Genomic DNA, 15,392 nt, shown 5'->3' on the forward strand with positions numbered 1-15,392 from the left:
TTCCTTGTTACATTCTTCCTCCCTCGCTCCGTTGAAATAAGGTGATTGTTGATAGTCTACAACGATAATTTTTCGTCGCTTTTGAGAATTGCACGTCAGTTCATTTTCCGCACGCTATCTCCTTTATACTATTACTTTTCCATTTTACAACTCAAAAATGCATTATCATTTTGTTTGATTCTTCTTCTGAAAACCGGGAAAAGCTTTCCTAAAACAGTGGACAGTGTCAAATAATTGAAACGCAGTTAAATGGAGGGCATTCGTACGGTTCATCGATTTTGTATATTCTGGCGGCCTTGGTAATTTAGTACGGTCTAGTAATTTGGCACTCAGGTACGGGATATCTTTATCGAACGAGCAAAAATTATGTACCGTAAAACGGTTTCTTGCCGGGCTCCATGACTGCCCTATCTGCCCACCATTGCTGCCTCACAAAACCCCAATGTATGCGGAAGCGCTATGCACTAGTCTGTGGATTAACAAATAACTCGGAAATGGCTTTTTTCTAGTTAAAAATAACCGTCATTTTAGTATATTTTGGGTGCTTGCAAATTGGCCCTTTTGGCCTCGCTTTCAAACGTAAAATTCAAAAGAATATTTAACCTTGAACGAGGCCAATCTGCAATCAAACAAAAGAATTCTAAAATGGCGCCGGCCATTATACAACATTAGCCGGATGATTTGGCCCCACTGCACAACGCTGGAATCGATGGCAAAGCGACTGGCTGTCATGTCACACTGAGTAACGATGAATGGCCAGCCCAATGCGACAAAAGAAAAGAAGCGCGTAGGTGAACGGAATTAGAGCAGAGAAAACTGATATCATGGCATTCGAAAATTATTACATTCGTAACTGTACTTGACAATGTAACATATTTGCAAAGCTGTACACTGGTCTTTTAAAACACAAATTGGCCTATAGACACTGACAAACGAGTCAAGTGAGTTGTATCACGCGAGGCATCAATTCCACAAGTTACAAGCAACGTTTCTTAATTAGATCCTTGCAGTTTGAATACAACGAGGCTGCTACCCTATTCCCTGCCTGTGCGCAATCAATGATCCACCGAAAATGGCGCACGGCCTTAAATTAATTCCTTACAAGATACACAACGTCCAAAACAGAGAATTCATGTAGCAAGTTATAATGCTGCAATCCTCGATTGATGAAACACTTAAATCAAAATAATAAATCACTTAGAAGTCTAGTGTTTGGCCGATCATATCCCTAAGACGGAGGAGTCCACGATGTCTACATCAGTTGGTTTTCAAAGAACTTAGTTGCGACTCAACGAACATTTATGGCGAGATGACATACGAAACGCTGACAACTTAAATATGTTTATTGACCCTCAAGACGTTTGGACTCGGTTAAAGTTGTTGGTCTGACTCAGTGCAAATGCATTGAACTCGACAAATTCTCTTTTCATGGCATTTACGCCGATAAATCGTGACTGTATACCAAGAATAACATCCGTTGACTCCATTGACTTCTGCAGCGCGCAAAGCGAAAATTGCGCAACTCAATAGGAAACTCGACAAGCAGAAACCGACGAGTGTTCCATCAACAAAGCAAGACTGCCACTCTATAGGCGCAAAACAATTACATGACTCGAGCTCGTGCTAAGATGCTGAGTCGGTTGCTTCTAATGGCTTTTTTAACTTCGCATGAGAGAAAAGCACTAGCCTCCATAGCTCTAAACGCGCCGACTCTACGATTAAAAGTACCTTAACTGCGCCCGTTCCAAGACGCCGGTTAAACGAGAATCGTTTCCTTAGCTTTGTACGTCTTGTGCAAAGTCAAACTCCAGGGTTTAAGTGGCAAACAAAATCTGTTTGAAACCTGCCTTTCGAAAAAAAATAGCGTTACCTTAGCACTTACGAAGTGAGTTCCATTGCCCCGATTGCCTGTGGGAATAAAGTTGAGGAACATAAATATTATCTTAAAGAATTTTTTAAAAAAAAACAACATTGGGGCCGATCTCTTTTGAAATTTCGAGTCGTCTGTATGTTGGCTCATTTGCATTTGCAAGATAAATATATACACCCATTTCTAACCCGCAGGTCACTTTGCCATTAGCTTATCTGTGCAACGTATTGTTTGTAGAAGCAACAAAAGGGCCACCTGAAAGCGTGAAACTTGTTAACTCAAGAACTGCGTTGGTAAACTCAGGTGTTAACAATCTAAACAAGAGAAACACCACGGAGTTGAAAAAACTGAGTATACTGAAAGATGATTAGGAGCTGCCAACGATATCTTTTTTGAGTGCAGCAAATTTTATCTGCGAATCCGCGTTAATTGCCCAAGGACAGACATCACAACGGCGCCAATTTCAATTAACAGATGAGCTGCAAAACTGTACTGAAGTGAAGAAGCTGATAACAAGCTCTTCTGATGGTAATGATAACGAGAAATCCATGTTAAAGACGACAAAAAGGGGAAAAAAAAACAGTCGGATCAGATATGTCAAGTGATCGAGGAGGCTGCCTTGGATCATGACTAAAACACCACACGAGTACATACGGGTAACATACGAGTAACATACGAGTAACATACGGAACATACGGATACATACGAATACATACGACTGACATACGAGTAACATACGAGTAACATACGGATACATACAACTAACATACGGATACATACGAATACATACGAGTAATACGAATGTTTTTCTCATAAAGGAAGCTCTAATTATAAGCCTTGCAAGCATTTTTCACGTCAGCAAACACGTACCCGGCTCAGTTTGAGGAAGGGGGGGTGGTGTTAATAGACCCTCCAAGGCTTTCGTTAAATTTAGTCACAGTAAAATAAATTCACATGGAGTGCAAAATCCTTAAGGCGGCGAAAGACGAGGCGCAACATTGTTTCGTTGCAAGTTCTGGTCGATGTTTCGCGTTTTTCACTTTGCGTGATCAACTTGACCCGCAAGAAAAACATTTGTTGCGGGTTGAAGAAATGCAGTGCGCTGAGTGGTTGATTTGCTAGTACAAGAGCACATTTGTTGCGCGACAAGTTGTGAGCTTGATGAAAAACGAGCAACAAAGCCCAAATTTGTTGCTCAGAGTAGATCTGCGCTCTACGTTTCGCAATAACTTTCTTCAACCCGCAACAAATGTTTTCGTTGCGCGACAAGTTGATCATGCAAGGTGAAAAACGGGAGAAATCGACCCAAACTTGCAACGAAATAATGTTGCGCGCCAAGTTTAGGGTTTTTGTATCTCGTATTTCGCCGCCTTTAGCTTGCGCAACAAGATGACAGTATATTTTGGATGTTGCTCTCGTAGATGATTATGACTGTCAGGCCAGTTTACATTTAAGACACGTAAGGAAGTCAGAGCAGGTCTGTCACAATCCTTTACCCCATTTAAGCTGTCTGGCTTGATTTTGCACTGTTTTTTTGCACTGATTTATCATAGGCAACTTAAGCTGAAATAGTGAAATTAAGATAGCGAATCTGATGACGTCACACGACATAAGCGACATCCAAAATATATTGTCATCTTGTAGCGCAAGCTAAGGGTTTTGCACTCCATGTGAATTTATTTTACTGTGACTAAATTTAACGAAAGCCTTGGGGGGTTGATCAACATCCCCTCCCTCCCCCCTCAAACTGAGCCGGGTACGAGTTTGCTGACGTGAAAAATGCCTGCAAGGCCTATAATTAGAGCTTCCTTTATGAGAAAAACATTCGTATTACTCGTATGTATTCGTATGTATCCGTATGTTAGTCGTATGTATCCGTATGTTACTCGTATGTTACTCGTATGTTAGTCGTATGTTAGTCGTATGTATTCGTATGTATCCGTATGTTCCGTATGTTACTCGTATGTTACTCGTATGTTACCCGTATGTACTCGTGTGGTGTTTTAGTCATGATCGGCTGCCTTGGTCTGGGAGTCTTTTCGTATCAAATCGCTGGTGACTTCAATTGACAGTTATTTCAGTTGTGAATCAGCCAGACTAAGCCAATCCAATCAACTCTCTATCCTGAACCACAGGACCCCCAAACGTAACAAACTCCTTCGTGAAAGTTACAGACTTCTAATTAAAGGAAAATTCTTTGATTGCACTCACGTGATAAGAAGGCCATGTTGATGCCAAAGCAATAGAGAAAATAGCTCAAATTTTGCATAACAATAATAGAGTCAAAATTCCAAAAGACTTTTTCAAAGAATAGTGGTATCCCGGTGGCATGGACGAAAATATCCTTGCCAACGAAATCCTTCACATATTGTTTGTGGCGCGTTAACAATATCCTGGATTTTTCGTACACTGAGATTCTGGAAAAAGCCGGCCTTCGCCAAACAATGCAACATGTATTTGAAGCTGTCGTGGTAGGTTTCATAGAACCACTCCATTATCTTCTTTGTTCTTAAAAGATGAATAGCAATTGGGCCACATTGTTGCATGAGTAATCGTAGCTTCCTTATGAAAACCAAGTTTATTGGGAGTAACGTAGGCTTACCGAAGATTTGCTTGCAAAAAATGATTTAATTGTGCACCGCTAAATTTTCGCGTCCTGTTGAAATTAAGAAAAGAAGTGGGTTCGACGAGGTCAAGTTGTCCATTAACGTCTACAAAAAATGTTTCATTCAAGGGCCTTGGGGCTCTTTATTCGCAAAGGCAGTTTGACAGGAGTTCATCCCTATTTTTAACAGTTCTGTTAGCCAACAGGAGTAGACTCAATGAACAAAATGATGTATGAAATGTAGACTTTTTGTGAAAACTGCTGTTTTGCAGTGTTTTCGTCGGCAGTTTTAGACCATAAAAAGTTATTCATTCGGTCAAAATCGTATTGATGTCAGAGAGTTTGTTCACTGAAACGAATTTGTTCATGGATCATAGCTTCACTTGCTGAGTAGACTCCATTGCGGTATAACAGGGAGACCGTGATGAAGGAATTGAAAACTGAAAATGTAAGAAACGGAAATTTCCGTGTACACGACATTTTATCCAAAAAATAACCTTAAATTACTTCCGCTACGAAGCGTCTAAGTCCTTTGTATGTCACCTTCTTCCAAGGAACCTGGGATGCCCAAAACAAAATTAAGACCTTGCAGCTAACAAATAAGCCCCAAGATGGATTAACGACACTTTCCAGAACTATTAAAAAAGGAGCTTTTTGCGCTACTTTAGCCTAGAGGTCAGTGAAAAATAGTTAAGAGAGGGCCTGTGACCCAAAAACAATGAAGCACTCTGTTTACAAACCAATTTGTTTCTGGTGCAAGGAAACTATTCATTGCCTTCTGTCGTTCCGCAAGAGAAGTTCAGTGGAAATTAGTAATTCTGCCTGTTTCTCAAGTTACGAAATCTGATCTCCACGAGGCAGCCAAAAATTCAGTTTGGACTAGTCTTCCTGCAAAAATGTATTTGATATCTTCCTTGAGCGTGTTTTACAAACTTATTTTGGGCACGAGTTACCAATAAATTTTGAACAGAATACAGCAATGTTCTTTCTTAGCCTTAAAACACCTATGTAAATTTGTCTGAAGCTCAAGATATTAAAAGCAAGAATGTTACACTTTCTTGTAGGTAGCGTAGTTGCAGGCTCAAAGTTTGATTTGTTTCAAAAAGGGGAAACGTTAGTAACGCCAAGAAAAAAATGTATCTTTATCCCCACAATGAAGCTTTCGCTTTCTTGTACGTTGTGTAGTTGCAGGCCCAAAGTTTGATTTGTTTCAAAAAGGGGAAACGTTAGTAACGCCAAGAAAAAAATGTATCTTTATCCCCACAATGAAGCTTTCGCTTTCTTGTACGTTGTGTAGTTGCAGGCCCAAAGTTTGGTTTGTTTCAAAAAGGGGGAATTTTAGTACCGCCAAGGAAGAAAATTTATTTTTATCGCCACAATGAAGCTGATGGCTTTAAGAGTGATTAGCGAGAAAAAATGAGATCCCTTTCTGAGAAACTACAAAGCGGTCTCGAATTTATTGGAATAATCATATCCCAGAAGGATCTATGAAATCTAAAACGAAACTGAAATCACATTACTGCCAGGTCCTTTCATAAAACTGGTCACCGTCGAGAAAAATACTTTGAGAGATGGGTACTCTAGCTCGAAACTTTGACCAGTTCTCAAGAATAGACCAGAGATTTTATCCGCTCCCTCAGCAAGCCAAATACTATGATGAACATCTGTAAAACAGCTATTACGCTCTGAATTATCGCCAATCGTAGAAACACTATTGCAAGAACTCTCACACATCATGCCTTAGCTGTCAATTTCGGGCGCTTGACTGCCTAAGAAACTCCTAAATCGAAGTTCTGATCATCAAATGCTTAGAAGATCAGTACAAGAGACCATTGTATTGGGGTTCATAGATCAAATGGGAGAATACTGTGATATTTTCTTATGACCTAAAAATGTTCAAAGGCTGTTTAGATAATGTACATGCACTTAGTTTCCAGAATCAATCATCACATCAACTTCTCCATGGAAGTTTTTAATTATAAGCAAGAAGCACAGAATCAGTAAAATGATAACGTGACGAATGTTTCTTCGAAAGAAAAACACCGGAAAAGTGTAATCAGTATAAACTTTAATCGGTCATTATCGGTCAAGGGTGCGCATCACTTCTCAAGTACCTATGAAATTTGACCAAACAAAATTCAAACTCTATTTAACCCTTTGACCTAAAGCAGGAATAGCCTTGCTCTTCGCTTGAGCATTCCTGCACGATATGAATGAATGTTTCCTTCAATGCGACATACAAAGATATGTTAGATTTCTATCTGATAAAAAAATTAATTTAAGTATGTGAATTTGCACTGGTCAAATAAGTTCAATGCTACCCTGCGGATCACATTCAAAATGGCGCCTTATATATGCCGCTTTGAGAGACTCATCTGTCGCATGCCAAACTATTGATAGCTCGGGCTGCAGATACGACGAGTTTTAAGGCGATTTCTATTATCAAGAGGGTGTGGACACACTGCTTCAAATGTTATTTTTCTTAAAAGGCCTCAAAGAAAAAACGCACAAACGTACCTTTACCAGTTCAAGTCTTTTCAAGTGAATCATAACTATCACAAGCGTTTCTCGGAGAAGAAAAAAATAATGATCATATATAATAACTTTAACGAGATTTGAATTAAAGATTCGAGACTTACTTCGCCTGTTTCGGCAGATTAGCCACACGATTCTGGAATGAACAAAACCACATTAAAGCAGATTATTTGTAACTGCGATGACAAGAAAACACCGTTGTCGATTGAGAAAAGTTCCACTAGGGTTTAACCGTTTCTGCCGGTATCACATGGAAAACCATTTTCAAATGAACTAATGTTGCAACTCTTGACCCACTAATTTTCAACCTTGTATCATGAAATGTTGCCGAAGTATAAAATAGGGATTACATGGAACGATCTTGGACAAAGTTAAGCCACTGTTTTGAAAGATCTTGAAAAGAATTATATTCTGCCACTTGCGCCACACGGTGTGTTACTAGCCCTACACACAGATACCTTCAACTTTCATCCAATATTATTCAAGGCTTTGCTTTTGTGATCTGTGACAGGGTTGCATGGAAAATAATTGCTACCAAAACGTTGTAAAGTAAGTCGATATACTTTCTTAATTTCTGTCCACGCTGGTCTAAGCAGATCTGTGACATGTCTGTTAGCTTCCCACGACAACACTGTTAACTGTTAAAACGATAAGGAACAGAAAAGAAGAGACTTTGTACCTGCCCGAACAGAACTATTGAAATTGATGACAAACGTGAAAAAATGACAGGAACCAAAAAAGAAATGGAACGACATTCACACAAAGGAAACGTAACTTGAAAACAGTCTGTTCCAGTATTCTGTGGTTGACCAGTTGAAACAATGAGCTGAGAGGATATCGACAATAGACACTTCATGAAGTTACATCCATCAGAGCTCCGAAAGACATCCGCCAAAATATTCCACGTCCATTCGAAAATAAAGAAAACATATCAAGCTTACAACCAAAGCTAGCTAAGCAATCCGCTGATCTCACCAGCGCTCAAAATAATCGGATCGAACTTGAGATGAAAACTACACCAGTCAGTAATATTTTACAACGGTGGTGTTTAAGCCACTTCCGTGGATCGATCTCCTTCGTGTGGCTTGCTCCAATGTTTCAATACGCAAATTCTTTAAAAGGCACATTTCTTTTCTCGATGATACAAATAAGCGTTCACGAGGCGCTAAATAGTGGAGGGATTGTCTTAATAAACGAGAATCCAAATTTAAAGTGTGCTCATGCGACAGCTTCTGAGAAATACTCAACTGTCAAAATATGCTGCGACAGTGTGTGGTCCAGCCGAACAGTTCGCTAAAACGCAAAAGCTCTTCAAATATTTTTTGACAGAACTTTTCTCGATTAAACAAAAAAGCAGGTATGATACTTTACGAAAGTAAAGTTACCACTAGACAGGTTCACCTGAGTCGTGAAGGCGTTTTTGAATCTCGACCTTGTCTTGTCTCGTCTCGTCGGCCGAGCATCTATTGTTAAACCATCGCCACATCATCTGCCGATGAAAGCGCTGTTTTGCTTCCGAAAAACAACACCAGTAATCCGCTAAACAGAAAATTTGTTTTTTCCTACCTTGATATTTGTGCTTTAGAGTTTCCGTTCAGTTTTCCCACGGTGAAAGAGAATGACATCTCTCGGGCTAAACGGCATTCGATCTCGATGTGGTGTCAAATGTTATGAGCCCCACGTGCTTCATTATAACTCATCGACTCGTCCCGACTTGCCCTTCAAATTAGCGAATTTTTGAGGAACCGTCAACAATCATCCCACATAGCATTGTTTTGCTATTTGAGCTTTTTTTTTCAAGTCCATTGTTTTGTCTGACAAGATGCGCTTCAAAGATATTTCCTCCAGTCGAGGAATTTTTTTTTCTTTTCTTAAATACTGAAGATAAACAAGGTGCGTTTTAAAGAGGCGACCAAAAATATCCCGAACAGCCATTTAAGCGATTTTTTTTAATTTTGTTTTTTTCGATAGCATCAAGGACAATGCTGTCGTATGCAAATTTCACAACACGCGGTGACAACAGCTGTTGATATGAAGTAACCCGCTCAAACAAAGGTACATCTGCCGTTTTGCCATTATAGTTGGTACTTGTTCATTGTTTTTAAGTCGTATTGGCTAGTCGCTTTCATAGTTCAATTCGACTGAGTATGCGACATTAAACAAATTGCAAGCACTTTGAGAGCTAGCTGGGGCATCTTAGGTCTGATGAGCTATTCTATTTTTGTCAGTACGTACGAGGATCTCTTTTAAAGTGATTACATGATAGCGCGCGTCATGCTTTTGTGTGGAAGGCGACCAGTGTGTCGACATGTGCTAGAAACAAAACAACACGTGGATCCAGCCAATCAGAGTGGCGTATGCTAAAAATGCCGATACTTAGCTCCCTTACGGAGAGTCTACAGAGGGCCCTTTCCATACAACCGAAATTTCCATTTTCGAGTGGAAAAATCTTTTCGAGAAAATATCTTGATCCATTTATTTTCGAAACTTCCGTTGAATAGCTTCGAATGGAAAGCTCCCAGAGTTCTCCAGCTCATATTATCTGATAAGAAAATGAAGAAGCACGATCTTGACAGGAAAATGCATGTATTAAATGGGCAAACAGGGGCCAACACAACTCGATTCATTCAAGAGTCAAAATACGAGGAGTTTTTAATTTCATTTTTTAGCGACAGTTAAGCTTGACAATAGGGCCGTTTACACGAGAGAAAATAAGCCAAGGCTTACACAAGACGCGAACACCCGTATAAATGGTACAAAATCTACGTTCACGGCTTTCTCAAGCCGCGGCTTATCCTGGCCTGGAGGTTTATACTCGTATAAATAGTTCCGTTCGTGTATTATGTAAGCCGCGGCTTATTTTGTCTCGTATAAACGGCCCTATTGAAACAACTTTGATGCTTCTATGGTTTGGAGAAGTTTGAATGTAGGTACCTGAAGAAGTTATAATTCAAACTGTGACTTTTAAAACTACATTCAAAATTACTCGAATTAGACTAAAGGCCCGCGGGCAAACCGCTTCAACAATTGCTTCAACATCCGTTCGATTTTGTTGAACGATGCTTAACGTTGTTAACTGCTGAGGAGGGCAAACGGTAAACACATCATCAACATACTAGGGAGTTTAAGATCTACGACGCGACGGCAACGAAAACGTCACAAATTTTGCATATTTAATGAGCAAAAACAATAGCTTTGCACGCTCTGCACGTGCATTTTTAGTTTATGTACATTTCTTTCACGTTTTCGGCAAATCTACGACGTGAAATGACCAATTCTCAAGTTTTACGGAGAACGTGAACAAAAGGCAGCGAATTTGAATTTTCTGTCGTAGATTCAATACCGCACCTCCTAATTCAGTTCCTGGAAGGTTACACTAGTTTTTAGAAGATAGACAAGCCGACATAACGACGAAAACGATTAATAAACCTGAACTTGCAATTTTAAATGACATTTTCGTTACCGTCGCGTCGCAGATCTTAAACTCCCTAGTCTCATGCTGCAGACGCGGTTGTTGCTATGAATATGGGCTTGTTACTATGGATACGCACATGGATACGTCAATGAGAGACAGATTAATGCGCACGCGCGTACCGAACAATGTTGACAGAAGATTGGCGGGGGGGGAATTCCGACAACATTCGCGACAACAAAAAAAATGTGGAATGGTTGTTGAAACAAAGATTAAACGCTTTTAAACTCATTCAACATCGATTTAACATGTTTCAGCACGGATGAAAGGGGGGGGGAGGGGGGCAAAGCGTTTCAACATCGCTGTTGAACAAAATCGAAGGATGTTAAAGCAAATGTCAAGGCCATCTGCCCGGGCTGTTGTGATAATTCAATACCAAGTGAAAGTGATGATCGTTATTAATTAATGAAGCAACAGGGGCGCTCTGAAGAAGCATGGAAAACTCCAGGGTTTAAGTTTTTATACTACTAGAGACACATAATGTGTCTGGACGACTTTAGGCAATTCGGTTTGGAAGACGCACTAAATGATTTACTTCGTCCAGACGCATAATGCGTCTCTCGCCTGTCTTTATGAAGGACGAATTGAATGACGAACTATAAGACGCATTAAAAAACATCTCAAGTATAAAGACGACCAATGCGTCTTTCAATCCGTCCTGTATTAAAACGGGCGGGAGACCCATTATTCGTCTACAAGAAGTACATCATTAAGTGCGTCTTTGACGCCGCTCTAAACGATTTAGTTCGTCCAGACGTATCATGCGTTTTCGCCGATACCATGGATTCAGGATTCCGCGCTCTGGGTTCCCGATTCCAAAGCCTCACGTTTGCTGGATTCCGGATTCCTTCACGTCGGGCGATTTAAACGTCCTTTAACGTCCCTCTAGTTGCCTTTATACCCCTCGGGGCTGAACACTCGGTACGTCGACGGACTTACAGAGTGAGCCGAACACTCAATCGAAATGCCAAAGCGTTCGTAATTCGAACCCATGTGAGATGCTCTCAAGTTTAGTTAAGAAAAAGGTGAGTACGCAACCATTACAGCGACTCTCGGGATTGGTTCAGAAAACAATGGACACAAAGAACGATACAAAAGAAACAATCGACCCTAACTCTAAAAACAATAGAGCTGCGTGCTAAAGGGATCCAATGAAATTAGAGGTTGTAAAGGGCTGCGTCCTATCTCCAAAAGAACAAGAAAGGTTCATTGTGGCAACAGTGTAAGTGGCGAATGTGGACTCGTTTCGCACCTTAGATCCTGTTATACTTATTTGTTATAAATCTAACATTGGTACTAGTTTGGAAGTCAACTTTGTTCCTAAAACACCCGGCCCTCACTCTCACCTCAAGACTATTCGCCATTTCCACGTTCCCAACAATATACACTGTTTACGCCAAGTTTTTTGTTAAACTTTTGATTTGCCTTTTTTTATTCCAATCAAGGCCCTCGCATTTAAAACCCCTCGTCATGTTTCAAAAAGGGGAGGGGTTAGCAACTTCTTGATGAATTCTATTCGACTTGGATAACTTGTTGGGATCAGTTCATCAATTCTCGATTTTAACACGGCTTTATACACCTTTTCATACTTTCACGACAATTCCAGGGATAATGACTTATTTTTGTTTATACTTATTGACGTGGTCTGTCTATGGGGTCTCTGACTCTTTTACAGACCTTCCTCATGGCATTGGCATTTTTTTCTTTTTTAGCGTGTTCTTGCCGATTGTAGTGTCGAAAAAAGGGGTAAATCGAGTTTGCTTATTTTCCACTAGATAATGGTTTTGCACTTCTTTCGCAGTGATGACATCTAAGCCAGGATACCTCAAGGTCAGCTCCCGTTTCTTTCCTTAAGGAAGAGGTCAATATAAATATAATTCTAAATGCAGAAGTGTTCCTCGCACTTACCAGACAATTTAAGCAATTGTCCCTTTATAGACATCTGAAATATTCAGGCGGCTTCGACGGGATTTGAACCTGTGACCTCTGGGATGAAGGTGCCATGCTCTACTAACTGAACTACGAAGCCACACAAGTTGGGAGAAGGTCAATTTTTTGTGCTCATTTTTTCCCGTGAATGGACTCCATAAATGAATGAATTTTTTAGGTGTCTATAACGAGAAAATTGCTCAAATTGTCTACGTAGGTGCGAGTATCACTTCTGCACATTTCGTCTATAACCAGAAATTCAAACTATATAGAGGATATTACATGGCCGCGCGGAGATATTTTACGAGTGAGCGCAGCGAAAGAGTGAAATATTTTTCAACACGAGAAGAGAAATCTCGCATCTTCAAGCGGCCATGTAATATTCTACTTATTATATAAATACAAATGAAATACTAAATCACTTCACGAAAGGCATCGAAAGGCGCGAGTTTCATATGTAACCATGGCAACAGTGACCTTTTCACGTGTGAAGATAACATGTTATTTTCACGTGTGAAGATATTATGTTTTCGCGCGAAAGCTCACTTGGTATTTCATTGGTACTTATATAATAAATACATTTCTTTCAATCATATAAATATAATTAGAAGTCTGTGAACTTCTGATATCACATCTCAAAGGTCTGAAAGCCTTGTATACGGCCAATTAATTTGTCCACCATAGATTCAAGGCAAGAACTGAGGGCGCAGATCAAATGGACGCCGAATGCATCATGGGCAATTTCCGATGGGAAGACAATAAGAAGTCACTGCCGGGCAGGTTTTCTTACTTCGAGCGGTGCACTTCAACTCACTTCGATAGCAACTGTGCTTTCAACAGGAGTGATTTCATCTCCAACAGCCTGTCCGCATAAAGGGCATGGGAAGGATGGGTCCGCTAAACTGTTAGCCTGCAGAGAAACGACACACTCAAGTGAACCTAGCCTCAAATGTTTATAATTTGCTAAAATACATCTCCTTACGCATAAAAAGTTAACATAGAAATGACTGTATAGAGTGTTTTGACGTGACGTCACCGCTGCCATGTTGGTCTTCGTAAACAATAGAACGGAGGCCTTGTTGATGTCACGGACTGCAAAAGAGTCGTATTTTTTGCAAACGCGAGCGACGCGGTCAATATTCGAACGAAAGAGTTCGCGCGAGTGTAGAAACGGCGAGTCTATTATTGGTGTACCCAAATAATCCTTTTGGAATTGAGCTCCATTATCATGCAAACGTTTTCCATTGTTTCGGTGGAAAAACAAGGTTGCTGATCGCGTTAGTGAGTGAGGAACAAAAGACCCTTCGTTTCCACAACCAATGAGGTTCTGGTTGGCACATTCAGTAATGACAAATAGGTGACGTCAGCGATATCTTCCCTATATTTGATGTGCGGGTTACAGACGAAAGAGAGAAGTGATCTCGCTTCAATATAGACAAATTTCTGTTCGTTTAGCCGTCCATTATTCATCTAAGCTGCTGACGGACAGCATCAAACAGTCAACATATTTTGTTGTTTTTTCATCGAAATCAGTCGCCCTAAAAGTTATCTTACTGACCCACGACTGAGTTAGTGGGACGAACCCGTTTGCTCCTGAAATAACGTCACAAAATTATGCTTTGCATTGAAAACAGAAAACCAAAGAGCTTTGGCCTTATTTACATGTAAGCTACAGACCCACGCTTTTCAGTACCTCCAACGAAAGAAAAAAACGAATGTCAGCTATGCTAGCTTTATATGTACCATTACGCGGAGCTTAAAAGTGAAATCTAGAGGATAACAAAAGGGAAAGCACGAGCTGTGGCATTTGAGTTTGGCAAAGAAATTATTTCCAGGTTAACTGGATTGTCCTGTATAAAAGCGTCGATAGAACGATGGCGGTTGCCAGATAAGTTAAACGCCCTAGTGAGGCTACTGAGAGGAATAATTCGAAGACTAAGCTTAAGTGCATGGGCGTAAGTGTCTCAATCTCGGAACATGACAAGTATGAAAAAGACTTAAACAATTACAAAAAAAATTCACTCTTTGAATTCACTACGAAACAGAGAATGAAGTAATCGCGAGTGGGACAGATATTTCGTTTCAATATAAAGCTAAATCAGGCAACTTTCCCTTCCTACTGATGAAAGGGCGGATTTGCCGAACATAAGAACAAATGAGACAACTTTAAACAGAATCTTACATCCGAAAATAACTGCGAGAAAACGCGGGACCAAGTCACAACTGGCTCTCCTATTAATTCGCAGCGGTGTGTTAAATATACACAAAGATTCAAATTTTAGTCATTTACTTATCGCAGCAGTATAGGATGAAAGCAATCCTGATACCTTAATACAGTAATAGCAGAACACGTGTCCGCATTGAGCCTGGTGCGGAGCGGTGGGAGGCTGGGTACAAATGCCACATTCATGGCACGCGACTTTGACGGACGGCTGCTTATCAAGAGAGGCTGGACTCGAGAATCGTCTGATCAGCATGTTCTTGAGCTTGTGGATATTGATGAGGGGAAGGAGAAAGAACACAAATTCCTGCCGAACACATCAAAAAGAATTAAAAAAAAAAAATGACAACAACAACAACTCAGCTGAATGTGAATGATTTAATATTTCGCTCAGGGTGTTGTTATTGATGTATTGTAATCTTCTCTGGCCTGGGGGCGAGCCCTAATTGGGCACAACATTCAAAAAATGGAGTCAACTTCAAACATGATTACAATGATCGCAGGCGCGTGGCATGAATTCCCCAGGGACTAACGGCGCAAGCATAAACCCAAGCAACGAACGCACCCTCCATATTTCTTGCTAGAAAAAAATTAAAATACTACGCTAATTTATTGGAGCGTAGGTGTCGTAAAGGTGACAAGAGAGGAAACAACACTCTCCTCAGAAGCGAGGAGGTCACCATGGCAACCGAGTCACAGTCTACTTCTCAGGCACCTGTCAACACATAGCTGAGTGTGTGGAATTTATACTTACCCTAAC

The 15,392-nt window shown here is 40.4% G+C and overlaps 2 protein-coding genes and 1 long non-coding RNA gene across 11 annotated transcripts in view; 1 reads left to right on the forward strand and 2 right to left on the reverse strand.

The window, feature by feature from the left end:
- Window positions 1-8,712, reverse strand: part of LOC137997665 (uncharacterized) — a 23,684-nt gene extending 14,972 nt beyond the window's left edge. The window contains exons 1-2 of one of the 8 annotated variants that reach the window (XM_068843780.1): window positions 8,577-8,667; window positions 8,412-8,499 (exon numbers count right to left, since the gene is read on the reverse strand). In XM_068843780.1, the coding sequence (XP_068699881.1) occupies window positions 8,412-8,499 (88 nt within the window). In that variant the 5' untranslated portion in view covers window positions 8,577-8,667. Of the gene's footprint in view, window positions 1-1,728; window positions 1,909-7,468; window positions 8,288-8,411; window positions 8,530-8,576 lie in introns of those variants that run through there. The other 7 variants (XM_068843786.1, XM_068843782.1, XM_068843781.1 and 4 more) reach the window with 7 other exon arrangements.
- On the forward strand, window positions 3,929-12,317 carry LOC137997667 (uncharacterized). Of its 2 annotated transcripts, none has more exons than XR_011122552.1 (3): window positions 3,929-4,341; window positions 8,982-9,065; window positions 12,258-12,317. It is a non-coding gene; the product is annotated as an uncharacterized lncRNA (long non-coding RNA). The 2 variants fall into 2 exon arrangements; XR_011122553.1 differs by lacking the exon at window positions 3,929-4,341 and adding an exon at window positions 8,763-8,903.
- LOC137997666 (peroxisome biogenesis factor 2-like) overlaps window positions 9,930-15,392 on the reverse strand; it is a 13,593-nt gene continuing 8,130 nt past the window's right edge. The window contains exons 8-9 of the mRNA XM_068843791.1: window positions 14,739-14,939; window positions 9,930-13,321 (exon numbers count right to left, since the gene is read on the reverse strand). Coding sequence (XP_068699892.1) covers window positions 13,217-13,321; window positions 14,739-14,939 — 306 coding nt within the window. The 3' untranslated portion in view covers window positions 9,930-13,216. The remainder of the gene's footprint in view (window positions 13,322-14,738; window positions 14,940-15,392) is intronic.

The sequence above is a fragment of the Montipora foliosa genome, chromosome 3, assembly GCF_036669935.1.
Source record: "Montipora foliosa isolate CH-2021 chromosome 3, ASM3666993v2, whole genome shotgun sequence".
Taxonomy (NCBI): domain Eukaryota; kingdom Metazoa; phylum Cnidaria; class Anthozoa; order Scleractinia; family Acroporidae; genus Montipora; species Montipora foliosa.